We start from the raw sequence: 26,468 nt of genomic DNA, 5'->3' as shown, positions 1-26,468 counted from the left end.
ACATTTATAGTAATAGTCATAGTGGCAGTTGTATTCATAGTAGTAGCGGGAGTATTAGTGGGAGTACTAGTGGTAATGGTAGCTGTAATCAAAGTACTATTGTTGCAAACTCTAAATGTACTGTTTAAGCTCCTTCATAAACTTTGGGCCAGCTCTGCATTTTTGGTTACCATTCATGCTCTCTGGGCAACCTGTGAAATCCCCACCCTTTCTTTGTACAGGGACATCGTCCTTCAGAGCATACCAACACATGAGCCCTCGGCACTGAGCAACCTCTACATTCTGACTGGACATGAAAGCAGCTACTGAGAGAAAATCGAACTACTACTACTTCAAAAATCACATTGAAGAGAAATGCTTGTCCTCTGTAACCCTATGGTGGAAATGACTGAAGCCCTACTGATCCCACCAACTCTGTGCTGTGGATGACACATGTCAGTATGGGGCTCAGTTACTTGCTCAGACTCAAACAGCACTTGGATGTGCTAATTAAAGCTGCAAAGCTAATATTTACAGTACATGCTATAACAATCCACCTTCCCAGCCAGTGAGATTGCAACAGAGAAGACAGATGCCATCGATGTACTGCTGTCAGTATGGCCCATAGACATTACATCTGTGCTGTTACACATGCTTCTGAACTAATGTTTTGAAGCTTTACTTTGGGTCAACAGTTTGCTGCCATCTTGGAACCCGAACATTTGGTCAAATGGGATGACATCACAAACTTACTACAACCATTTGGCGATTAAAGGAATTCTCCAACAATAATGTTGACGTTTTAATATCAGACATTCACTACTATTGATTTGTGGCTAATTTGCTACAGGGAGGAGCTGTAGTCCATGTGTAATATAACATTCTAATTCAAAATGAACAGTCAGGAATCCACGTTAGTATAACCCCAACCTCTGTGTGTCCCACTGGTCCAGCAAACTGTGAAGAAATACACACTTCCACTGCATCATTCTCTTGGGAGACCTGAAACAGAAATTTCAGCAATTACGGTTGACCTGTTGACTGGAATACTCTTTGTGGTTGTACGCTAACTGAAGAACTGACAGTGATTTTTCTTGCCAGCACAACATTAGATACTCTCAATATATAAACAGAGAAACATAGAATAATGTCAATTGTTTTAAGAAGCATTGATGAAACAAACCTTTTAACAAAAAATACATTGTCTGGTTGAAGCTAGCTTGAAAACACAGAAGAACATTATTTAGAATATTAGAAAGTGTACATAACCAAAGTCATTTTTCAAATGTATATTTTTTTATCTAAGACTGTCATTTTGAAAATTACATTTAAATGTATTTTGATTATTGTAAATGTGCTAGCTTAGCAGCATTTACATTTTGCACCACCATGTTGAGAGAGCGTTAGGTTCCTTTCCATTGCAGTCATCCATGGGTGTCAAACAGAGCTTTAACCTGCGGCTCCATGTTCCTCATCCATCACTATTAATAATTCAGCTCACACATAGCCTAAATGTACAGTTGATTACTTGAGGTCATGTAGAAACTGAATGCAAACAACTGTACTTTTGTTTGACTAAAATGCAAGTTCCACTACATTAGATTACATAATGATATTTATGTTATTTATGGAAAGGCAATGTAACACTCACCTTTCCCTGAGGGATACTTGAAAGACAAATATGCATATAAGTATTGTTTTTTAGGACATTTGTACTGTTATTGTGTATAAATGTTTATGTATATAACAATATTGTATGCTGTGATAGTATGGAAAATTGTAATATGCAAATTAAAATTTTAATATTCTTTGCCTTAGATGTGTTTCACTGTCATGACGATTCACTTGTAGCCAGAGGTTTGGTAATGTATACAACAATCAATGCCATTATTGTTGTCTTTATTGGGATACGGATACTGATTATCCCTAAAGTTATTGCATGTGATGTCAAAAAAGTAAAACTTTTTCTACTTCTGAGCCAAAAAACAGCAGCCTATGCTGATATGTATATAGGCCTAATTCTAGCTAAGGGATTTTTAGATTAGACTTGCAGATCTCTGGATTTATAAACGCATTCTTTACATAAGTTTGATCATAATTGTTATAGATTATAGTTGGACAAAAATAATGTTTTGGCACAAGGTTTATGTTTTCATAAAGCTGCAACAATTACAGTATCGTTTGTATTGTTATTAATTTTACCATAAAATGTGCCAATGTGGCTCTTTAAAGTTGTGAGAACCGGCCAATTTATGCTCAAAACGATGGTGGCATTAAAATAAAATTTGGCCACACAATTATACAGACACACATCCACCTCCATGACATTCACTCAGTAGGTGGCAGTGTAGAGTCTATAAGGAAAAGGAAGCGCTAATAGCGTTGTGGTGCAACAGCGCCATTTCATGATTCATTCATTGTTGTTGAGGCCTACAACACAATATTGGTAAGTTTAGCGTTTTAGGGCTGATAAAATGTGTGGTGAAATATGTTTTAGATAGTTCACGGTATATAACGCTAACTGTCATGATAGTGTTGTTATAGATGCTCTCTGGAAGTACACAGGTTGTATTAACTAGCGGGCGAAAGTTAGCTAGTAAGTTGTTAGCTAGCCTGCTAATATTGTAGCTCCTGAGTTCATACGCTCTAATAACCGAAACATTAGACCGTCATAACCTCTGAATCATGGACACATTGGATACTGAACACAATTATTGAATTTTACGAGCGAGCCATTGCGACTGTGTAGTCCGGCTAGTTAGCCGCTGCAGCATAGCTAACATCGAAAACACAGGTTGTTAGCAAGCTAGCAGACTAGTACGACTTGTTGGATGATGATGACATATTCGACTAGCTTAAGTTAGCAAATGTCAGAGTGGACGATGTGAAATCCATATCGACATGCAGTGGCTCAAAATTTCACTTCATTTTGATATTCGGATCACAGGTTAACAGAACGCATATGTAACCGTATAGACAAATAAACAGTAGTTAACTTTTAAAGCTGGTATGTGCCCCTCACCGTAAATAGTTAACGTTAACTCATTCCTCTGCTATCTATACAGGAGCAGCGCTTGTGTTGCGGGTGTACGCTCCTGTAACCCGCCTTTGACCCTTTCATACACATTGTTTTTTTTTCTTGGTTTGATAGGTTTTGAACATTTTTATTTTAATTAAACATTTTGTATTAGAATATATCTAGACTGCATAACAGAAACAATTCAATATAGTCCAAATGACCCATTAACTGGATCGCCCCAAATGTCCAAATATGGTTGAATCAAGACTTCTCAAAACTGTTTTGCCAAAATACAACATTATAAACTTCATGAATGTCATCTATTGCAGGACTGTTGTGTAAATATGCCTTATTTCTTAACTAGGTGTACCTTATAAACTGGCAGCTGTGTATTTATATTAATTGCACCTCTTCACTGAGACAGCGGAGAGGACTTTCATCCCTTTTAAAGATTTCTTGAATATTGGTTGTGGTCATAATTGTTTTTTCTTTTTTTAACCTAGGGTACACAGAACATCATGGTGAAAATATTTATTGGCAATCTCGCCTGTAACACTACAGCCGACGAGCTGCGTGAACTCTTTGAAAAATATGGCAAAGTCACAGAATGTGACATTGTCAAAAACTATGGTTTTGTACACATGTCCAACATGTCTGAAGCAGAGGAGGCCATTCGAAACCTTCATCAGACCCAGTTGCATGGCTGGCGCATGAATGTGGAGATGAGCAAAGGGAGGCCCAAGGCCACCACCAAGTTACATGTCAGCAACCTTGGTGAAGCAGTCACCAGTGATGTTCTGCGAGCTAAGTTTGAAGAGTTTGGCTCAGTGGTGGAGTGTGACATAGTGAAAGACTATGCCTTTGTTCACATGGAACGAATGGATGATGCCATGGAGGCCATCAGTAAGCTGGACAACACAGCCTTCAAAGGTGAACTCTTTGGAAGGGGAGACCTAGTTGTCTTTTCAGTCTGTAGATACGAATTTGGAACCTGTTCTGTCGCTGTAGAGCTCTCGTGACACGTAAAAGCCAATTATTGATATATTTCCCCATAAAGAAGGAAAAGAATGGATAACCTTTGCCTGAAATGACCAGGTGGACTGAAAATAATCACTTAAGTTTTCCACTGTCTTCTTGTAAACTCAGTGGCAGTGTAACTGGTGAATAGACGTGGGCGTAAAATCACCTGCACCTGGCGCTGAAGGTTATTTCGGTTCACTGAGTGATTATTGGTCAAATGCTATTAACGTGTTTTATAGTCGGTAAGAGCCTGTCCGTGTCAAAACTCCACGGTCTTATGCGTGTCTTCTCTCTCCCTACAAGGCAAGCTGATGAGCGTACAGCTGTCCACCAGTCGGCTTCGCACCGCCCCAGGAATGGGAGATCATACCGGCTGCTATGTCTGTGGGAAACATGGTCACTGGTCGAAACACTGTCCAGTCGGTCGGAACGATAGCCACGGTGATGGCATGAGAGGTCGCAGCAGCAGGGCCCCACCACGGGGTCCCCCCAGTTATGGCAGGGGCAGCTATGGAATGGCCTCATCTTCAGCAACTGATTACATGGGTCACTCTGCATATAGTCAGGCTAGTTATATAGGTGGGTTGCCACCTCCCCCTCGTAGGCTTAGTGGCTACAGCTCTGAGCTGGGGGATAGGTACGCTAGCAGAGCAGCAGCCTCCTATGCTGAGAGGTCAGCTTATGATCGTGATCGTCTCTATAGCAGTGTTGACTATTATGAGAAGTACAGAGCTCGCCCATATGGTTCAAGCTATTTCGAAGCTTGTCGCATGTCCTATCTTCCCCCTCCTCCACCTCCCCCTTCCTCCCTTTCAAAACTCTCCTCCAGTATAGATCCATATGACCGTCGTCCACTGCCTCCACCTTCGTCAGCCGCTGCGTATTATGCACGAGACCGCAGCCCGATCAGACGGGTACCAGTCTCATCCAGTTACACCTATGAGCGAACAAGGCTGTCACCAGTGTCAACCTCCAGGAGCTCCTACGCTGTTCCACAACCCAAGGATCATTATGTGCCACGCTATGCGCCTTACTAAAGCCACGGTGCCAAGGTGAGCAACGTAATAAACAAGTATGGCAGTGCATTTGATCTATCGAGTGGAACATTTCACTGTAAAACTTTACAGGTCAGTAGGCACTGGGGTCTCAAAGTTTAAGGCATGGAAACCTTTGGAGCTGTGCTGAGGATAATGGAGATATTAAATCCTGTTTCTGAAAAGGGATTGCTTTGCTGTCTTTCTAGGTCTGTTTATGAACTGCAGGACTTTTCATTTGCCATCATTTCTTCAGGCTACATTATTCCATGATTCTACGCAGTGTGCAGCAAAACGTATCAGATGTGGAAATTCACCTTGGGGTTTTCTTGGCATCTTCCAGGCACTTGAGATGCCAGTTGCCTGCAGAGGAATTGTTCTTTCAGTCACATTCACATATCCGGTTTCCAGATGATTAGCAGACTGCAATGTTTGACATTTATAATCTATAAAAAAAATTATTTTTCATACCTGCAGATTTTCAGTTCAGTTGTTTAGCTATGCCTTTTTTTCTTATCTGCATTTTTGTTCACACGCAGCAAATTGTTAAGTTCAGCAAATATTCATTGTTTGGCTTCTTGTTTGTTATTTAGAAGAGAGCTGAATTTATATTTGTGTTAAGGGGCTTGACAGCTACATACATTGGTTCCAAGGTTGTGCTGTAGTTGGTGTGCATCTCCCATAAAAATGTAACTACACAAGGCTATGGAATTGAGAGATACCATGTTGGGAGAGCAACAACTGCAATTGGGTGCTTGTTTTCCCCTACATGTTAGATGCTAGTGGATTTTCAGAATGAAGACAAACTTTGGGAAAGTAACGAAAGCCTCTCTGTGGTCTTCTCCTTTTCAATAACAAACGTCTAGCAAAGCGGTTACACTGCAAACCTGCTCACACTGAACACCAGTCTGTATGAATTAACAAGTGTAAACACCACATCTGGTGAGTGATCCTCTTGTTTCCCAATGAGACCCATCAAAATAATGTACATTACCAGTTGTAACTCCAGTTCTACAAATCAGCGTAGCTCAGTCACAAAGTAAGATGATGTAAACGAATAGAAAGCCAGAAATGGCTTGAACATACACAATACATGCTTCTTAGTTCATACAGTTGTGTGAGTGAAATCTGACTCTACTGTAAATCAAAACCTATGCTGTACATACCTGTGTCAGGACCCCAGTAACCCCGTATGCAGACTGTAAATCCAGCTGAACATTTCGTGTTACATTAATATATATACTTGTTTATCTTATTTTTGTCTCAGATGTGGGCTAATCCATTTATTTAGCTCCTGTCAGTTGCTAGTGGAGAAGAGACTCTGCTCTTCAGCACATATCTGACATTATCTGAGTTATATATGGATAAATATTTGACAAACCTTTTGTCCCAAAATTGATTACGATTAGTGTCCAATAATACGCTGCATAAGTCTTTGTCCTCTATTGCACATGAATGGACACGATGAGAAATGAATCTATATCCATACAGCTGCTCTGGGTGAGTGTTCATTTAAGATCTGTCGCAAGACAAATAATCTAAAACATTCCAGCCACTTGATTTTTCTAATTTGAATGTTCTAGTGTCTGTTGATTTGAAGTCAGAATTCTTGAAATAAAAAAAAAAATCATTGTATGACTCCAAAATAGAAATAATGGTTGCAGTGCATTGTGCAACAATCCCATACTTGTCCCAGCCCAAAGTTTTGCATGCTATACCTACAGCTGACAACAGAAATTAACCTGCCTTGTCTTGAATTTTACTCTGGGATGTATGTTTATTGTATTCATATAATGGAGTAATCATATACAGAAATGTGAGGTAGGACTCAGGGCTTGGGCTTTTTATTTCACAAGGAACTAGTTTGTTAAATATGTCCTTGTGTTGCATATAGGTGGATTTGGAGTTTGTATTTTTCATACTATCTGTAAAAGTACCAGCATACATTAAAAATCTAAAATGATTTTCATTTTTAATAAAGCCAAAATTATTTTGGTGTTGCTTCAGCTCTTTACTGTATTCCATCAAACCAGGTTTCAAATTTTCTTAAGTGTAATCACACCTTTTGCTCTGACACTTAAAAAAATCTTGGCTCATCCTCATTCAAGTATGATCATGATTCTTTAAAAGTGTGCACAAGGGGGAATCTGACACAAGAATTTGTAATCATTTATATATCAGCCTGCTCTACAGTAGCGTCTAGAGTCACAATAATTACAGATACCGAAAGGAATAAATATTGTGCTGCACATTAACTTTTTTGTTTTCTAATTTTACCTTATTTCTTGTGAAAATCTGAAGAAACAAATGTTCTGGTGTGAATTTTTTTCAGATTAAGTACTAATAGTACTAGTAACCAGTGTTACTAACTTATTCAGTGTATGCAATAACAAAGTAGTCAGATTTACTCAACGTCCTAGTTGTATTTACAGCATATTGCTTAAAGGTGCTGATATACAGGTTTGTGTCCACCAAATAATACCAGGGCTATTCTGGGGATTGTATGACAGCTTTATCAACCATAAGGAGCAACTAACTGAAAATTGGTTATTTTTCCTAACTGCACAAGCCGTGCAAAGATAAATACGTGTGTTTATAGAAAAGGCCATAATTGTGGGATTTTCCCCCTTCCACACAAATATACTTGGTTTCTCTGTGAGACAGGCCACCAAATGTTTATTCCAGTATTCGTAATGTCCAAGTCATGCATAGCGTTTTCGTTTTGTTCCTTTTCTTTTGCGTCACATCTAAATGACGTAACATTAGCATTGGTGCTCTTGTCCCTCCCAGAGGGTGCTAACCCAGTTAGCTCTATGCCTTCGCTTCCGCGTGGTGTTCGCTGGTCACGAGGTGGTTAAGCAGGCGCCATTTCATTCTCCGAGGTGTCGAGACGCACTGTGCAGCTGCAAAAGGTATGTGTTCTAGTACCTCGGGAGATATTTTGGTTGTTAAAAGTAGCCAATGAACCTAACGTTACCTGTTACTTATGAGGAATATGTTTCCTGTGTAATTTATTCACACGCGGTATGTTAACATGGACTTGCTAGGTGTGCAGCGTGGTTAAAGCCATTGTCTTTACAGCGTGGGGATGAATGTTACGTAACTTTAATAACGCCTAAAACCAAACAGTGATGTGAAAATGTTTACTGTTAAGACAGCTAATCGCGTTAATGTTACTTTGTTTAGCTCTGCAGCTAACAAACATGAGCCGTAGAGCCACAGTGTAGCGCCACTGTGCTGTGCATGGAGAAAATATCACACAAACGATGGCTGTGTGTAGTTTCTTATTTTCTGGTGACGCAGGTCTGTTTTATCCAAGGATGATGCTTATCTGACTGCTTGCAAAACTAGCTTAATTCAAATGCCTGGTTATCAGAGCTATGTTTTGCACACATTTACAAATTCTAATGTTTACTCTAAATTAGGAGCCCACCACAGTGTTGTTACCACCAACTGTTTAGTTTTTTTAAATAAAGTTTTAAGTTATTTGGATAAAGTTTTTGTCAAAGGACCATGATAAAAGTTTCTAGTGTTATGTCTAGTGTTAATTGTTATGTCTGGGTAAGCAAAGTTTATTTTATGTGCTGTGAGAAGGCATCAGACCTGTAATAAATTCTTAATGAAGTTTGTGCTCAAAAAGTTTCATAGAGGTGCTGATTCAGCTGTATGTTCATTTTTGGAGTTTGCAGTTTGTGCTTATGTTGAACTCCACTGCATTATAGAGATGTCTTATACAAATGGGCAAGGAAAAAATATGTAGACCCTTTGGAATAACATTGTTTTCTTCATAATCTGATCATCTAGGGCATATCTTCATCATCTAAGAGGGTGAATGGCTCTCTGAACCCATTCCACAGGATGTGTATTGGCTTAAAGTTTGGGCTCTGACTGGATCTTCTGTTTGAAGTCATTCTGTAGTAATTTACTTTGATATTTATGGTCATTCTTCTGCTGCACCACCCAGCTTCTACTGAGCTTCAGGCAGTGGACAGCCATTGACATTGTCCTGCAGGATTTCATTGCAGTCTTTGGAATAAATATTTCCTTTCTTGATGGCAAGATGTTCAGGCCAAGAGGCAGCACAGCAGCTCCAAATCATGATGCTTCCTCCATCCTATGTCACCTCTGCTTGGAATGTTTTCATGTTGGGGTGCAGTGCCCTTTTTACACCTTATGCAGTGCTGCATGCTTTTTATCAACAATCTTTTAGATTTTTGGTGAACCCATTGGCCTAAGGGTTCACATATGTTTTCCAACCTACACTGTTAAAGTTTTAAGAATAATTTACATGACCATCTTATCATTTAAGACAAATTAATACCAAGGCTTCACTTTTTTACCACTATTAGTTTAATTGTAATTATTAGAGCCCACCCAGTAAATTCCTGAAGGTGATACTGATATTACATCTGTATTTGTGTGCAGGGACAATAAAGCTGTTCTATTCGATATTTGGGAGAGAGAAAATTTGCAAACTTAAGCTGACATTCATTTTTAGCGTAAACAAATTTTCTTGGTATGTATGCTTTAAATTTTCATTAGTAAAATTTGTGATCAAGTCAAGATTTTTATTTGCCATTTATGCATAAACAGACAGTCTAGGCATATAGGAATTCTTGTGCGGCTTTCCTTTGGAGACAGGTAAGGAGTCAAAAGCCAGAAAGAACACTTAGTCTTAAAATAAAAAGTTACATAAAGGCAACAAAGCATTAAAACTACAATACACAAAAATAGGGTAATAGTATTTTCCCCAGTGAACTTCAAACATCACACTTAGTAAATCACATGGTGGAGTTGGATATGTCATTACACTTGGTGAGGTAGTGAGGGAGTATAACATACTAAAACACAGTTTACATTCAGGCTTGTTTCCATTGCTTGGTAGAGAATGTCCTGCTATTATTCAGGTCCCACAGGAGATGTGTATATAGTATGATATAGTTTATTTGAAAATAAACTATATCATACTATATTGGGAATCCAGAAATGTTAAAGTTCCCATGGCTTGCTCGTTTCCAGCCATTTAATGTTCAATCCTGGGTACCTCTAGATTAGATTGGCACCTCTCATAACTCCAAATAGTTTGTAATTGTTTCAGAATCAGAGAGCCAGAAACCCTCTTCCTTAAAACAAGAGGATAATTTGTGAATGCGCACAGTTCCTGTTGCCGGTGTTGTTGTAACTGGACAGCACACGTCAACCCAGCGGCATTATTTTCCATTGAAGGAGATCCTTAAACTAGTAGTTCATTTTGTTAGAAAAAAGTCTGGTGAGTAAGAGTTTGCAAGACTTGTATAAACTGAGTTGCTTCTGCATAGAAATACTAGAACATATGTACACCTCATTTTTTGAGCTTTAGGTTACGTCTAAGATGATAATTCACCGTTGTAACATTGTAGATAAGTCAGAAAACGGGGAAAAGCATGTCAAGGGCTCTTTAAAGTAACAAAAGTAAAAGTAGTCATTACACAGAATGGCACCTTTCACATTGTGTATTATATTATTGGATTATAATTATTCAGGCATCATGTTCAGCCAAGCGACCAAATAACAAATAATAATAATTGTCCATACTGAAACATATGAAAAAAGTTTGAGTGCATTCCTTAGTTATGTCTGAAGAGTAACGTCCGTTATTCAGAACTGTCTTTGTGTTGTGTTGAACAGCTGTTAAAAAAAAATCAGTCTGGCTATTGTTATTCATAGCTCATTGTTGTCAGGTGTTGTCACATCAGGGTCAAAGTAAGATTCGTGTTGATTTATATTTGGGGTAAATCAACTGGTCAAAGCTTTAACTCAGTAGAATTGTGGTACCGATAATCTTGATTGCTTGTCTTCCCTTAGTGACGTGGCGGCTCAACAATGGTGAAAATATTCATCGGGAACTTGTCACCAGACACTACATCAGACGAACTTCGCTCTCTCTTCTCCCAGTATGGCAAGATTGCAGAATGCACTATTGTCAAAAACTTTGGGTTTGTGCACATGGATGACAAAGCGGAAGCAGAGGAAGCCATTCGCAACCTCCACCAATATGAGCTAAATGGCCAGCCCATGAATGTAGAATTGAGTCGTGGCAAGTCAAAAGGATCCACCAAACTACATGTTGGCAACATTGCCTGTACCAACCAGGAGCTGAGGGCCAAGTTTGAAGAGTTTGGCAGTGTGTTGGAGTGTGACATAGTAAAAAACTATGCTTTTGTTCACATGGAGCGAATGGAAGATGCCATGGAGGCCATTAATCAGCTAGACAACACAGCTTTTAAAGGTGAACTCTTGGGCTGGGCTTAGTGGGGAGTTTACTTTGTAACAAAGATATAACATCAAGAATCATTAATTCTGTTTTTGTGAATCGACAGGTAAGTCATAGGTGCAACGCAGGTGAGTAAAAAAAGATGAAGGGATAATTGTAAGCTAAATACTAATTTTAAAGCTGGTATCTGTAATGTCATTGGTAGTAGTCATCTGTATGATGAATTGTAAAATGCAAACGGGCACCTACTTCAGTTTATGGTTGACACCTGTTCTGTGCGGTCAGTTTAATGGGCAGATAATTTAGGCCTAATTTACATCACACAGACTGTCATGGTTACAGACACCGAAATAATTTAAATTGTCAAATTTGGCTTAATTCATGTGTTAGCACTAGCAGATTGTCATTGGTGGTCAAGAAACAATGTACATGTATGTCACAAAGAACAGTGGCAAAAAAAAAGTCTGTGAACCCTTTGGAATGAGCTGGTTTTCAGTAGTAATTGATCACTGATCTGACCTTCATCTTGGTCACAAATATAGACAGACGTAGCAGTCTTTTGTGTCTTTATTGAACACACCCATTACACACTAACCATGATGGTGGAAAAAGTAAGCAGAACCTTGGATTCAATAACTGGTTGAACGTCTTTTGGCAGCGGTAACTTCAAACAATCTCTTCCAGTAGTTGAACGTTTGCATATCCGTTTTTGGCTGAGATCACACTGTCGCATGTTTATACAGTACAACTCTTTTCAGATGTGAGATGTGTAACTGCTGCTTCATCAGTCTGTTAAACAGGCTTTCTATCATTCAGACATAGGGCAGTTTTACGTTATGGTTCTTGGGGCTTTATTTATACCCACGACAACGAATAAGATGAGGCCAATGGTTTCACACAAATAGTCCACCAGCTAGTAGACCAAGCTGCCTCCATCACATTCTCTTTCCTCTTAATTATCAAACTCAGACTGCATGGAAATTTCGTGCTGTCTCAAATACTTAAATTTAAACACAGATGAGCTACCCAGTGAACAAATATTAGAATAGTCAAATGGTAAATGGACTGTATTTATATACCGCATTTTTCACAGCGTGTTGCACTGGCCAAAGCGCTTTACAGGAGATCATACACCATTCACCCATTCACACACCGATGACGACAAGTTGAATCCAGACCTACTCCATTTATAAACACTTCATCTCACTGTGGACTGATTAATATGTGAACTTGGGGATTACTTAGTAACCTTTTCTAGATTTAAACAATTTTAGAATATTTGTGTATCAAATGAAGATTTTATTTTAAGATGTACATAAATTGAGATCTTAAAGATCAAAGATTTTTATTGTTAGTTCACTATATGTGCAGGACATGCAGAAAAATCGAAACACTGTTTCTCTCTCACGTAATGTTGAATGCCCATACCATGTAGAAATTAAAATAGAATAAACACAATATGAACACTAAACTGAATTCAAGTAATAAGGATAAACTAGATGGTACAACGTAATAGGCTATGATGAAACTCAAAGCGATGTGCAAACAGTGACAGTAAAGGGTTCACTTACTTTTTCTTACCATTGTATGGACATAATTTTTGTTCAGTTTGGCCACTACAGAGGATCAAATGTGTGGAAATTTACAGATTTCAGCTTTAATGGCAGTTTTTAATTCTCAAAATAAGCTGTGTGATATTGGAATGTAATATAGCTTTTGCACCTTAAAAAACTTTGTCAGCTAGGCAGGAAATGTCAAATATATGGAATAAATGCAGCCATAAGTCCTTATTGAGTGTTTTCTTTTTAAGGAAAACTGATGAGCGTGAAGCTTTCGACTAGCCGCCTGCGTACGGCGCCGGGAATGGGAGACAGATCGGGTTGTTATCGTTGCGGGCAGGAAGGCCACTGGTCCAAAGAATGCCCTCTAGACCAAAATGGCTACCACAGAAACGGCTCAGAGCCAAGGTCTGATGGATATGACTCCTCGAGATTTGGCGGCCGTGGTCACAGCCGGGGTTATCCGGACTTCAGTGGCGATCCAGATTATGGTGGTGGCTATGCTTCTATACATGGTTATTCCCGGGGTTCTGGTCACAGCAACAGCATGACAGGGTACAGACGGGGTGCAGGCTATGAGAGTGCAATGAGATACGGGCCGTACCCAGGTTACAGCATGAGCGCTGTTGCTGATCATAGCATGGCTCGGATGTACAGCAGCGAGGCCGCATACAGGAGCAACGGCTCACTCTATGGCGCGGTACCAGCCTACCCGGTGCGACGGTCGCCTTATGAGGGAAGGGATCCGTACGGGGTCGTGGACTACTACGAGAAGTACAGGGCCAATGCTTACGGAAGCAGTTATTTCGAGGAACGCCGCGCTGTCCCCTTGCCTGCTCCATCAACATCCTCCTCTGCTGCTATAATGAGGGAACGTCTGCCCCCCTCTAGCCTTGACCCATACCAGTGCCCTCCTTTCCCTCCTCCTCCAGCCCCAGTCTCCTCATACTATGCACGTGACCGGAGTCCGATTCGGAGAGTCCCCGCTGAGGCAGATGGATACGCTTACGAGCGTTCGCGCCTTTCCCCAGTGTCCACCCTCCCAAGAAGTTCTACCTATGAGCATCCGCGGGATACCGGTGCTGAGCGGGCTCGATATACATACTAATCTTTGTCCCATCTAGCCAGGTGAGAGCCAGTTAATGTTTAGCAGATAGGATAGCCTCAGTGCCATTGGATTCTGAAAATTTAACCTTGAACAGTATATGTTATAGGTAATATCAGGGGCAAAAGTCAGCCCACTATGTACAAGTATATGAGGTGTCTGGGGAGTAAGAAAAAAAGCTTTCCAGTCAAAATAGCCGATGATTAGATGTCGGTGTGAATGATTGAATACATTAACATTATGCTATGATCGCATTCCAGTTCGTACTGCAAAATGCAGTACAACAAATCTCAGCTGACCACCGTTCATTGTCCTGTTAACATGTTGTGATATTGTGGTGCAGTTCTGAGATGACTCAGCCAAAGTATGGAATTGCAGATACTGAGTTTATCTACAGACTGGCTGACATTAATTCATGGAGCAGCAAGAAATTAACTTTTGCCACTTTGAAAGTAGCTACATTTTCTTACAATATTTAGACCCAGTTAATAGAAACGCATTAGATTAGGGCATGGTGCATGTTTTAAAGGTGAGTTGATTAAATTTAAGTTCCTTTTCAGCAGCATTTAATGTAATACTTTATGCATTTTTAGTATATTTGTGTAAATCCATGTTGTTACTGCATATGTGAATAATGACAACCACTTTTAAATACTGTATACTACATCGCTTCATTGTTTAGGCTGAGGACAGTAATGTCACACTTGTACAAATGTGGATATGCACAGAGTTAAAAACTTGTCACTTTTTTGGGTTACATCAGATTTGAAATTAAGTTAAACTTTTTTATCAAGCTGCAGTTTTTTGTTTTTGTTTTTTTAAATCAGTAGGCATTAAATTGCTTTTCATTGCCGTGATGTATACCATTAGTTGTAGTGGCATAAGAAAATGACCTTAGTTGTCAGTGCTGTCTGTCCAGATTTCTAACTATTAGGTTGAAATTAAAGTGTAGTGGATTATCTGAAGACTGTGACCTCTTTTTTTTGTCCTGAGATGTTTGGTATATTGTCAAATGGCATTTAGAGAAAAATATGTCAGTCAAAAAATTTAGGTTTAACAGTGTGGTAAAACAAATTGCATCATATGGAAATTCACCAAATTTGCAGCTTGTATTGCTGGCATTGTTATATTTAGAGGCATGTATCTACATGCATTAGTCGTTTACATATCACTTGTCGAAGATCCATTTTTAGCATTAATTGTAGCCAGTAGTAGTATTTAAAATTAGGTGCCAGGAGCAAAGGAGAGTTCTGGATCCAAAATACTTTGTCAGTGATGGTGATGCGTTGGTGCAGAGCAAGTTCCAGTTATTTGCTATTCATGCTGTATTAAATGCTTGCCAACTAACTATTCTACAGTGCACGTACAGTTAATGTTCTGTGTACTGTGGTGGAATATAAAGTGATGTGAGATTGAATTTATAAATGCAGTGAATATATTAGGGGATATTTTCATGCAAGTGCATTCTTATATACTAATTTACAGTTCATATTCATTGCTCTGAAATTAAAATAATGATTAATCTTTTAGTCTCTCTAGAGATGGGCAGAAGTTTAAAAAAAATTAAAGTAATGAATAAAATTATTGGTCTTGCCGGAGGTTGGTATAAATTGGAGTGACAGTCATGATAATCACCTTTATTTGGCCAGGTATGTTACACAAGGAATTTGTTTATGGTACCGAACTGAGGCGGCCTTCTGCGGCACCAACTCGCACTTGGGGGTTCAGTGTCTTGCCCAAGGACACTTCGAAATGTAGACTGCAGGCACCGTGATTCGAACCGCCAACCCTCCGGTTGGGAGACAGCTACACTACCCACTGAACACAATCGCCTCATATGAGGCATCAGTGTCTACTGCCCAGCAGGTGGCGATAATGCACTTTAAGTTAGTATGCAAACCGTCAATAAACAACAAGAAGAAGAAGAATACGTTCTGGAGGGAGGGCCGTGGTGTGGCCAATAGGACTGCTCTAAACTACAGCGTGTCATCCCATGTCTACGGGATCATCTTTTGTCGTTTTCTGTTGGGCGCCATTTTGATTAAAGTATTGCAAGAGGGAGTTGATACTGATACTTTACTAGAAATTTTCTCATTTAAAAAGATATTTACACTTAAGATAACTGACGGTTGGCAAAGGTTAAGGTATTTGAGTATATCGAAAATGGCCACGGGAGCAAATGCAACCCCCTTAGGGAAATTGCACCCAAGTATTGGCGCTAAACGAGGATTTGACGCCGGACCTGGCGCGGGGAACGGGTTGATGCCAACACCGGGGCCACCTGCGCCCTTGCCGTCTTTACAAGGATTCCAGCCTTCGATGGCAAACGCAGCTTTTCCACAGTCACATCAGTTCAATCCAGGGGCAGGTTTTGTCACCCAGGCTCAACAACAAGCAGCCGGACTGGCCAAAGCAGGTAAATTATCCGAACGCCCGCTAACGGTACAAGCACTTGATGCGGCACGAGCTAATGATGCTAACAACGATAAAGGCCCGAACATCAATCCCGGGCCTTGCATGAAATGGAGACGACTCCACTTAGGTTAGTTAGCAAGTGAATGTTTTCAGTAGCTAGCACTAGTTACATTAACCAGAGTCGTCGTCTTGCAGTGATTGAATTTGCACCTATTATGTTGAATTGAAATGTTGAAATTCCCGTATAACATTAACGTAAGGCATTGACCGTGCAGCGGTAGCGTTATTTATTGACCGAATGTCATATGTATCGAACTTAACAAAATAATATCAAGGCCTTGGTTGGCCAAATGGACATGGTGCCTTTTTCTGAATTATGAATACGTTAACCTAGAGGTGTGGATAACAGTTATATCTGATTGCATAACGATAAATTATGCTCCGAAGCGCGCCCCCTGGTGTCTGAGTAAGCCTCTTGTGTTCAGTTCAGCTTCTTGTGGCGTTCATTCTTCCCCTATCCTCTTATCTCTACTAATAAGCAAGGTTATGTTGAGTAGTTTTTAAATCTGTAATTTAATCGGACAGATTTTGGCCAGAAGAAACAAAGGAAGAAGAGTCGTTGGAGCAGCGAGACGCCTGACCAGAAGACCGTCATACCAGGCATGCCCACTGTCATTCCCCCTGGCCTGACCCGGGATCAGGAGAGAGCCTATATAGGTAAATGTTTAGTAATTAATTATTTTTAATAGAGGTTGCTATGTAAACTATAAATGTATATGTTTTATAATATGTTGACCAATCGTTTGAGGTTCTAGTTTTTATGTGGTGCATACCAGTGTTAATGTTAATCTTTGCTGACTTCCCAACAGTTAGAGCCCTCTAAAGACACACACAAGATGTGTTACTAACTGAAAAACAAACAAAAAAAAAAAATCACATTTCCTATTTGTAGGACAGTAACTGTATTGTGCTGCACAAAATGGGAAATGTCTAACATTGCTCAAACTTTTGAGACAAAGCAATTATTTCTGATGAGCAATGATAACTTGATGGTGTAAAGTGTTATGGTCATTTCTCTTTAATGCAAGTACAGTGGTTCTGCTGTGGCAAGTGTTTCTGTGGTCTTATGGTTTGCATACCATGGGGCACCCATTAGCAAGAGGGGTTTGAGATGATTAAACAGCACTACTGCTTGCTGATATCTGTCCTAAGCTGCAGGTCACTGCTCACTGTCTTGCCCGATCCTCTACACATCATCAGTATTGTTCTTGTGCATGGCGGCATTACTCATAATGTCCTAACATGCTATAGTATGCTTCTGTTTATATTGGTGTAAGTGTGAGCAATGCTGCTTCAATGGCACATCAGTCAAATGTATTTAAAGTATGCAACCAGCTAGTTCCATGGGCATTGTAAATTGGGAGCTGTAAATGTGTACGTAGTTTGATCTGATCATAGGATATGTCATCTATAATCACAACTGCCTTTCAGCAGCAGTGTAGCACCAACATACTGTCTTCACGTGCCCGCAACAGGGTGTTCTGAAGCAGAGAAGTCCCTCTGTCAACAACTGACATCATTATTGATGTTTTTTTTTTCTCTCATTGGTAATGGTTGTTCTTCCTTGGTATGTAAACATTCATTTGTGCCCACCTTCTGTTGTCACACTTATCGTTTCCTTTGCTCATGCAGTAGATCCCCTAAAGCAATCCAAGGAAAGCGTTTTAAGATGAAATTGCTATGAACTACAATTCACAGGTCCTGTATTCATCTCTATAATCCAGAGAAATCATTTCAGTGACTAGTGAACTGTGTTTGGGGAGTGTTTCATTACAGCATTCATAATGTGCATGGGATGACTGATTTTTTTTTTTTTCATTTCCTTTTAAATATAAGAATTGTTTCTTTGTCACTGCAGCCCCTCACCATTTGATATGTGAAGTGTTTTGTTACTGAAATTTGCAAAACAAAATAGAACAATCAGATTTTTAGACCTGCTGTGTCCTTAAAATGCCAAAGCCTTTAAATACAATTTGCTCCTGTATGTGGTGCCTTGTCTTCATGGACAAAAAGCTCAGTTTATGTTTCAACGATTAATGTTGTGGCAGGCATTTTTAGGATTCATGGTCTTGTCATTTACTGACATGTTGCTATGTTTAATCATTGTCTGAAAAATGGTTAGGCCTGTTTATGCCAATGAGAGTGACTTCTAAATCATATTCATATTGGGATAATGTCCTAGGAATCGGGTGGTTTTATGCTCTAGAGTCTCACAAGATGTTCATTTAATCTCCCTTTTTAATTTAACTGACTTGCCATTTGTTTTTTACCTCAGTAATGAATGAGACAGTGCTCTAATGTGCAGAGCGTTGTCTCTCTGATGTTGTTGTGGTAACCATATTTCTCTCCATCCTTGTTTTTCTTTCCTAACCTGAATTCTTCCAGTCCAACTGCAGATTGAAGACCTGACTCGTAAACTGCGTACAGGAGACCTGGGAATCCCTGTTAACCCTGAGGACAGGTCGGAAAAAGATTAAACTCACAAACAGTAACATTTTCTCTACCTTCTTGACTTTTTTGGAAGACAACTGTTGATTTTCAGTATATATGTGGTTGTTAGCCCACATCTCAGATGGCATAATAGTTTTAGCTGCTAGATGTAGAGATTAGTTAGATGTTCTCTGAGTGCTCCTAATCCCATTACCAGTAAGCATACATGATTTTACATTTACTAGTACTAGTTCCTTTACCAGGATTTAGAGTTATGCTTACTTTGGCTAGACTTGGTAATGGTAACCTGGTCTGTAAACATTATTTTTATAACATTAAGACAGGTATTTGAATATGATGACAAATTACAAACCATACAGAGGAGTGCAAAAAACCTGCACCCTAATGATTTTTTTTTTGGATGTCATTATTATACCATCTTTAGCATTGGATGCATTTTTCCCAAGACTGAGTCAGTATTACATTGTAATAAAATATAAATTAGCTCATCCCCTCTTCAGTTTCTGAAATTGAGATACATTTCACAATAAATGAGGACTATTTGCATTGGCTAAGATTTAATAGCATTAAAGCTTTCAACATTAATGCAAGTGCTAAAAAAAGTGCAAACTTGTATGAACAGAAATATTAGAATGAATATTTGTCATTGAAAAAAATTATACAAATAAATGCAAGTTTGTTTTTGACTGTGAAAACAGTTTAACAAAAAGAAACCAACCTAAAGTCGTCTTGTGGCTTGTTCTGGAGCTTTGAATCAGATCTCATGGTATTCCTCAAAGGAGAAAGTTTGCTCAGAGCAGAGCAACTTGCAGTCTGCTGAAGAAGACTGCGAGAAGTGGTTGAAAACTCCAAAAAGCTAGCAAGTGGACCTTGCACTGTGTTGGTTTAGCTTTTTTTTATTTTTGCTTTATGGGATGTCTGTTTATATTGGAGTGTAGTGGTAACAGTTTCAGTCTTGGGTAAAATAGTTCAAAGCCTTGACTTAAATAGTTGGATAACAACTAGTTCCAAGTGGAAGGGAACAGGATTCTATCAATGTTTGGGCAATCCGCTGTACATAGGTCAGTGTAAGTTGAGGTTAGATGTATTTCAGCTAAGACCAATTTGCAAGTCACTGCCAGAGCCAAGATATCCATGTTGAATATGCTGGATTATTTCTCATTAAGAGGAGTTCTTGGTTCACATTTATTCTCCTAGAATTTATGCATCATGCTTTCATCCACTGCTTGTTTATGTGTGATGTAGAGTTCTTTGTGAATCTATGAATGCATATATATATACAGTATACATATGATGCATACTGTATAAAGATTTTTCTCTGGCACAGGTTTGGGTCAGTACACCTTAACTCTATGCAATTTTTTGTTACACATTTATATTTAAGCTTTTACCTTGAAAGCTGAAATAGTTGAGATGAGTTTGCTCTTATGGAAAAGCTAATTGGTGACCAAAGATTCATGCCCATGAATAGATATTACCTTGCCTGCCTTTCTACATACTGGATATTATAGTACTATTTTTGCCAGAGTAGTTGAGCTCGTGGAAGGTTGCCCGCATCATAATAGAGTAGTGATTAATAGGTTTTGTCTTGGACCTAACAAGATTTTTCGCTGATCTCTGGTTTGTCCGTAATATAGCTTTAAACATTTCCGGCCAAAGGGAAGGGGGCGTCTTCGAGTTTCCCTCTGGACTGAGGTCTGGAGGAGCACTGACAGAATTGTTTTTCTTGAAAAGAAGCGGCCAGCTTATACCATAGATGTCATAAGAATCTGTTCCTACAGGAAGTGGCTTGCTCTCAACAGTGTGTGAAGCTGACCTTTATTAGCTAGAGTCCCTGTCGTCTGTACACTGCATATAGTTTCTCGTCATAATGAGACATTTCCACAGCAACCAAAAGTTGATTGCCGAGCTGCAGCACTCTTATAAATCACTGCCCAGTCTAATGTAACAGAATCAACTGGGGGTATTCCAGGTTGTCACCGTTGGAAGTTTGAAGCATAAAAGGAAACTTTTTTTTTTTTTTTTTTTCTCCCCCCCCCTCACTCTTCACATCACATGGACACATGTGGCTCTCTGATGGGAAAGCATAGGAAAAGGTGGATATCTAATCTTAATTCCTTTTCTCTAACCCAAATTACCCCACGTCAACCTAACCCTTTTTCAAGCACAGAGTCTCCTAAATGCAGCAACACAGGTTTTCAGCATCCAAGGGGAGGTACGGACCTCTTCCGCCACGTCAACACCAAGCAACTCTCAAAGCCAGCGTTTCTGCCTAAGATTGCAAATTTTACTTTGGTTTCTTTTTCTTACCATCAACTTTCATTTCTTGTAGGCCAACAATCCTGTATGCAGGTTTAGTTATGGCCATGTATTTGCTTTTTTTCTATGTGGTTGATGCCTCTCCAGTGTATTGGGTTAATTACCACACCACAGCTTTGGTTGCCCCCTTCTAATCCTGACTGTATAAAAGAATGGACTCTAGCCATTGACATGTCAGTGCTGGAGTTCATACATAATTTTTATTCTGTTTGCTCCTGCACTGGCCATGAGTCATATAGCCAGTTTTTCTTTCAGTTGATCCACATTTCCAAAACTATCTTTTAAATATAACTTTATTTTCTAGACATATCAGAGCCCGTTGAAAATTTCTAGTGACGACATTTCCAAAGTCTCAGTTAGCTGTAGGGAGCCTGTGTAATTGTTAATAGCAGAGCTCCAATTCTAGAAAGGCGTTTGATGTCTTTCGTGTCTTGTGTCTGCCAATCTCAGGTCTCCCTCTCCAGAGCCTATCTACAACAGCGAGGGCAAGAGGTTAAACACCCGTGAGTATCGCACACGAAAGAAGATCGAGGAGGAGCGTCACTCACTCATCACGGAGATGGTTGGACTCAACCCTGACTTCAAGCCTCCTGCAGATTATAAGTATGATTTATTTCTTTTCCCAATAACTATCTGCAGTTTTTTTTCCCCCACTATAGAGTTTTATATTTTTGTCAACATAACAAATAAATTCAAAAGCAGAATGTTTTCATTGTTCTCTGTGCCTAGAACTTGTCTTAGGTGACTGGACAACCAATTTGTCTGTGCATGTTGTAAAATCATAAGTCTGAAAACTGAAATCTACCATAGTTAGAGAATAGATTTTTTTTGTTGCCACAGTTCTCTGCCTGCTTTGTGGGACTAAATTTGGGAACTGCTCAGAGGTGATACAAAAAGCAAGTTTTGGGTGCTTTGGGCAGCCACTGGAAGTGTTGTCCACCACGATTGGTTGAGCAGACATGTCGCAACCAATGGCACAGCAGAAACCATCTTACTACAGTATCTGTGTGGAGCAGGGTGACCAACGCTTAATTAATAAACTGTGGAGAACATTAGTTGGTCAGTATTTAGATTAGATACAAGATGGTTGCTCAGTACCTGACAAATACTAATAGCCAAATATTACAGAGTTGTAAAGCATAAACAACAGAATATTGAAAAATGAAGGATCAAAATGCACACAGATCTGTGGTATAATATTATTACATCCACAGCAGCTTTTAGGAGAATATTTGTTCATTGCTCCTTGTAAATCCTTATGTTGTATCTGTATTTTTTGCAGACCTCCAGCCACCAGAGTCAACGACAAAGTTATGATCCCCCAAGATGAATACCCTGAAATCAACTTTGTGGGTCTGCTAATCGGGCCACGGTAAATTGGACCTAAAGTTGCAGTCACTCTGTTTTATATGCTTTAATTAGCTAGTATGTTAACAGTTTAGTGAGTTCAGATTTTCTTTATATTTTTTTTTTCTTCTCCTTTTTTCTTCAGTGGTAATACACTGAAGAACATCGAGAAGGAGTGCTGTGCAAAGATCATGATCCGTGGTAAAGGTTCAGTGAAGGAGGGGAAGGTGGGCCGGAAAGATGGACAGATGCTCCCAGGAGAAGATGAGCCTTTGCATGCCCTGGTCACTGCCAACACAATGGAGAATGTCAAGAAGGCCGTGGAGCAGGTTAGATTACCTCACTGTGCTGATGATCATTAGGGTTAGTTATGGGTACTGACTTCTCAGTTCAACTTAATTTAGATTCTCTTAATTTCAGTTTGATTTACATTAATTTGCATCAATTAAATACCAATGTTGCATAAGGTGCTTCTCAGAATCTTGGAAACTTAATTTTTTGTTACATTTAACAAGTGAGCAACAGTGTTTCCTTGAGTATAAAGTTTTGTGAAATTCACATTATGGACTGAATTGTGAACACATTCCCAGATTATAATGTTTATTTTCCATGATATTTGGAAAACTACTGAAACATGATACTTATAATTTAGTTCAAGAATCGTGATTAATCTGTTTTTTTTTTATTCATCTTTGCTTTGCTCTTTACACTTAAGCAACCTCATTTGAAACTGTTTATTGTTGTGTATTTAATGTGCCTCTGTAATAATAGTGAGAAATTTGTGTCCACAGATTCGCAACATCCTGAAGCAAGGCATTGAGACACCTGAGGATCAGAATGACCTACGAAAGATGCAGCTGAGGGAGCTGGCCAGACTCAATGGCACACTGAGGGAAGATGACAATAGGTTAGTGATGGTGGTGGAGCTTTATGCAGTAGATTGTTGGGAGATCAGAGGTGACTTCAGCATCACCTAAGACTGCCCCCCTTTGTCTCTGTAGGATCCTGCGTCCTTGGCAGAACTCTGAGCCACGCAGCATCACCAACACCACTCTCTGTACCAAGTGTGGTGGAGCAGGGCACATCTCTTCTGACTGCAAGTACACCAGGTGATCAGACAAGTCACAGAATTGAAGCTGAAAGCACGTGTTCTTTGGTGTTTTTTTTTTTTAAACACTGTTTGCTGTTTTGCTTTGTGTAGCACATATGCTGCCCACAGACCGACAGGCGGTGAGCCTCCTCAGTCAGCACAGGACAAGGCTCGCATGGACAAGGAGTATCTGTCTCTTATGGCTGAGCTGGGGGAGGCTCCAGTCCCCACCTCTGGTGGAGGACACACCAGCACCCAAGGAGGGGCCCCCCGGACCTCAGGCCCCAACAGTAACCAGCCACCACCGGTTAGTTGGTGACCCACACAATTCATCCTGGTGTTAAAACAGTTCTCAAATGACAGATGGCTGTTTTGTGCAGCAGGGCCGGCCTCCTTGGATGGGCTCTGGCCCAGCTGAGAACAGGAACTTCCATGGCATGCATGGAGGGCCTGGTGGCCATGGGGGACCCCACAACTTCCCTCCTCCCATGCCCAGCATGGGAGGCCCCCCTATGCCCCCCAACCCCAATGGCCTGCCTCCTCCCTGGATGCAGCCTCCTCCTCCCCCTATGGGCCAGGGGCCAGGACCTCATGGACACCCAATGGGTAAGAGCTGACATTTGACTTTGGAGTTTTTTAGTACACATTTTAAATTGCTGACTGATACCAGAGATTGTATTTTAAGTGGAAGGAACAGGTTTTACTAGTGAGACACCACCATTCCTTGAAATCCTGGAAACATCTTGAAATGCCACAAAAGAGCAACACTTTTAATGAAAACTGTTTCATTGTATATTTTTCTCTAATGCAGTGTTTCCCACACAGACTTTACTTGGGGAGGCCACCCAGGTATATTAACAGTCTCCCAAGTATATTTGGCCACCTATTTTATTATAGCCTTTTTTTTTTATCTGTTTGAGAGAGTGGTGTTATCTGCAATCTAATAACTGGAAAACGGTTGTTTTGCTTAGCACTCACCCTCTCTCTCTCTCTCTCTCTCTCTCACAGACACACACACACACACACTTATACACAGTGACAACAGACCATCTGTAAATGGCCTCCCTCTCCTCTGTCTGTTTTTAACACAGCACTGTTAAACGCGCCGGTCCAATTCTTTTATTAGCAAGCTAGTAAGGCTAGCTAAGCTAATGTTGGAATGCAGCTGTTGTCAAGGTTGGCACAACATGGATCAACTGCTCGTGCAAGTGCATAATGTTAATTCTTAAACACTAATGCAGAATGTTTACTCCCTCAGTCCAGAGGAATAGTCTACTGAAAATATTTTCCTAGACTCAAAAGGACTCATCCTGATGAGGCACAAAGACCGTGTGGACCAGAGGTATGAGTGAAAAAGATAATGTTAAAACCATAAGAAAACACATACTTGGGAGAGCTGAACAGGCAGACCAGTGTGATTAGGAGAGTAGCAGCCAACATGCTGGCGTGGGAGAGCCAGCTAGTGCAGAAGCAACAGGCCAGATGGACAGCAAAACCACAGCAAGAAGAATCAGCATAATCTTACTGTATTTAATGCATTTTAAAACATTATGCAAAAAATTATGAAAGTGTGGGTGTGAGACCCCCACACTGAAATGCTTTACAGTTTGGTGTTATAAATGATAATATTCAAACCAACAACGCAACAGACTTGTGCCTTTGTTGGGGGCCTGCTCTATCATCAACTAAATGTGGAAGAAAATGTTTGACTTTAGGTTTCCTCTTCTAGGTCTGCTGCCACCTCCGATGGGTATGATGCCACCTCCACCTCCTCCCCCTGGCAACCAGCCACCCCCACCCCCTTCTGGTCCCCTGCCACCTTGGCAACAGCAGGCTCCACCACCCCCTCCAACCAGCAGCATGGCAACCAGTACACCGCTGCCCTGGCAACAAAGTAAGAACACACAAAGTCTTTATACTAAACCATTCACTGATAACTATGCACTACAGTGTTCTGTGGAGGTGTGTCAGATGGTGAAGGCACCACCACTAAGGCCTTTTATTTTTTTAATTTTTTACTTTGTACATTGCATTGTGACATCTCCACAAAAAGGCAAAACACCTACATAGTGAATGTGAACAATTTCTGATGTTTGTTGAAAAAACTCAGTTCTGAACTGATGAAGCCTCTTGGATGAGAGGTGAAACGTCTTTGACCTAAAAACCTAGTCCGGTTGATTTTCAGTTTGTTTTTTTTAGCTTACTATGACCTGGATGACTGAGAATCTGCACGGACATTCTGTGTAAAGTGTTGCTCAGACTAAGTATGAAACACTGTTACAGTCAGAAGACCGTAGACTGTTTTAACAGGAAAGTTTATTAAGAATCTAATTAACTGCACATTGGTCATCAAGTTGCAGGACAGCTGGTTCTTTTATACCTGGTTATGGTAATGAAGAATTGTCGTTTGTGTGTTTGAACATGTGAAAATCCCGCAGTCCTTTGCTTAAATCAGATGACGGTGCATATGGAGACATTGGACTTTTGGGATCTTCTAGGAGTTAATGTGGTTTGATGACATTTCAATCCTACATTTTCCTATGGTCATGCAGTAGGTGATCTAATTGAAAGACATTTTGCAATCAATCACAGCTATGGATTGTCAACATGTGTATGAAGGGTGCTGATCATCTACGAAACCACAGTTTACACAAGTGATTTCTAGTGTGTATGTTGCAGTATAAGGTGAGAATGTGAACTTTTTGATTATAGTCCATGCAATTGTCCCCACCTCCCTGCAGATACCACCACTACCTCCAGCCCTGGCACTGGCACCCTGCCGCCATGGCAGCAGCCCCAGCCGCCTGCCAGCCACGG

The 26,468-nt window shown here is 40.1% G+C and overlaps 4 protein-coding genes across 6 annotated transcripts in view; all 4 read left to right on the top strand.

Moving 5' to 3' along the window:
- map4k2 (mitogen-activated protein kinase kinase kinase kinase 2) overlaps window positions 1–1,767 on the top strand; it is a 34,791-nt gene extending 33,024 nt beyond the window's left edge. For both annotated transcript variants that reach the window (XM_020594922.1, XM_020594921.1), the window contains exon 32: window positions 222–1,767. In XM_020594922.1, coding sequence (XP_020450578.1) covers window positions 222–309 — 88 coding nt within the window. In that variant the 3' untranslated portion in view covers window positions 310–1,767. The remainder of the gene's footprint in view (window positions 1–221) is intronic.
- Window positions 1,768–2,308: 541 nt separating this feature from the next.
- LOC109957237 (RNA-binding protein 4.1-like) lies at window positions 2,309–6,515 on the top strand. 2 transcript variants are annotated; one of them, XM_020594962.1, is made up of 4 exons: window positions 2,309–2,425; window positions 3,502–3,928; window positions 4,322–4,597; window positions 4,848–4,938. In XM_020594962.1, exons 2-4 carry the CDS (start codon window positions 3,517–3,519, stop codon window positions 4,850–4,852), a joined length of 693 nt encoding a protein of 230 aa, XP_020450618.1. In that variant the 5' UTR covers window positions 2,309–2,425; window positions 3,502–3,516; the 3' UTR covers window positions 4,853–4,938. The 2 variants fall into 2 exon arrangements, with proteins under 2 accessions (XP_020450618.1, XP_020450617.1); XM_020594961.1 differs by adding an exon at window positions 5,262–6,515 and having other exon boundaries at window positions 2,316–2,425; window positions 4,322–5,070.
- Window positions 6,516–7,810: 1,295 nt separating this feature from the next.
- On the top strand, window positions 7,811–14,935 carry rbm4.1 (RNA binding motif protein 4.1). The gene is made up of 3 exons (XM_020594960.1): window positions 7,811–7,964; window positions 10,897–11,320; window positions 13,116–14,935. The coding sequence occupies exons 2-3, from the start codon at window positions 10,915–10,917 to the stop codon at window positions 13,970–13,972; spliced, it is 1,263 nt and encodes a 420-aa protein (XP_020450616.1). The 5' UTR covers window positions 7,811–7,964; window positions 10,897–10,914; the 3' UTR covers window positions 13,973–14,935.
- A 1,003-nt stretch (window positions 14,936–15,938) lies between these two features.
- sf1 (splicing factor 1) overlaps window positions 15,939–26,468 on the top strand; it is an 11,568-nt gene continuing 1,038 nt past the window's right edge. The window contains 12 exon segments of the mRNA XM_020594931.1: window positions 15,939–16,385; window positions 16,970–17,101; window positions 18,830–18,905; window positions 21,665–21,817; window positions 22,497–22,586; window positions 22,707–22,890; window positions 23,353–23,468; window positions 23,563–23,670; window positions 23,763–23,958; window positions 24,032–24,257; window positions 25,381–25,545; window positions 26,393–26,467. Coding sequence (XP_020450587.1) covers window positions 16,133–16,385; window positions 16,970–17,101; window positions 18,830–18,905; window positions 21,665–21,817; window positions 22,497–22,586; window positions 22,707–22,890; window positions 23,353–23,468; window positions 23,563–23,670; window positions 23,763–23,958; window positions 24,032–24,257; window positions 25,381–25,545; window positions 26,393–26,467 — 1,774 coding nt within the window. The 5' untranslated portion in view covers window positions 15,939–16,132.

This window comes from Monopterus albus, unplaced genomic scaffold (assembly GCF_001952655.1).
Source record: "Monopterus albus unplaced genomic scaffold, M_albus_1.0 scaffold25.1, whole genome shotgun sequence".
NCBI lineage: Eukaryota > Metazoa > Chordata > Actinopteri > Synbranchiformes > Synbranchidae > Monopterus > Monopterus albus.
Note: the sequence above shows the minus strand (reverse complement) of the source record. Positions and strands in the feature narration are given on the sequence as shown.

Coding starts and splice junctions, on each gene's coding strand:
- LOC109957237 (XM_020594961.1), top strand. CDS start 3,517: ATGGTGAAAATATTTATTGGCAATCTCGCCTGTAACACTACAGCCGAC. Junction 3,929..4,321: donor GGACAACACAGCCTTCAAAG/GTGAACTCTTTG, acceptor TCTCCCTACAAG/GCAAGCTGATGAGCGTACAG.
- rbm4.1 (XM_020594960.1), top strand. CDS start 10,915: ATGGTGAAAATATTCATCGGGAACTTGTCACCAGACACTACATCAGAC. Junction 11,321..13,115: donor AGACAACACAGCTTTTAAAG/GTGAACTCTTGG, acceptor TTTCTTTTTAAG/GAAAACTGATGAGCGTGAAG.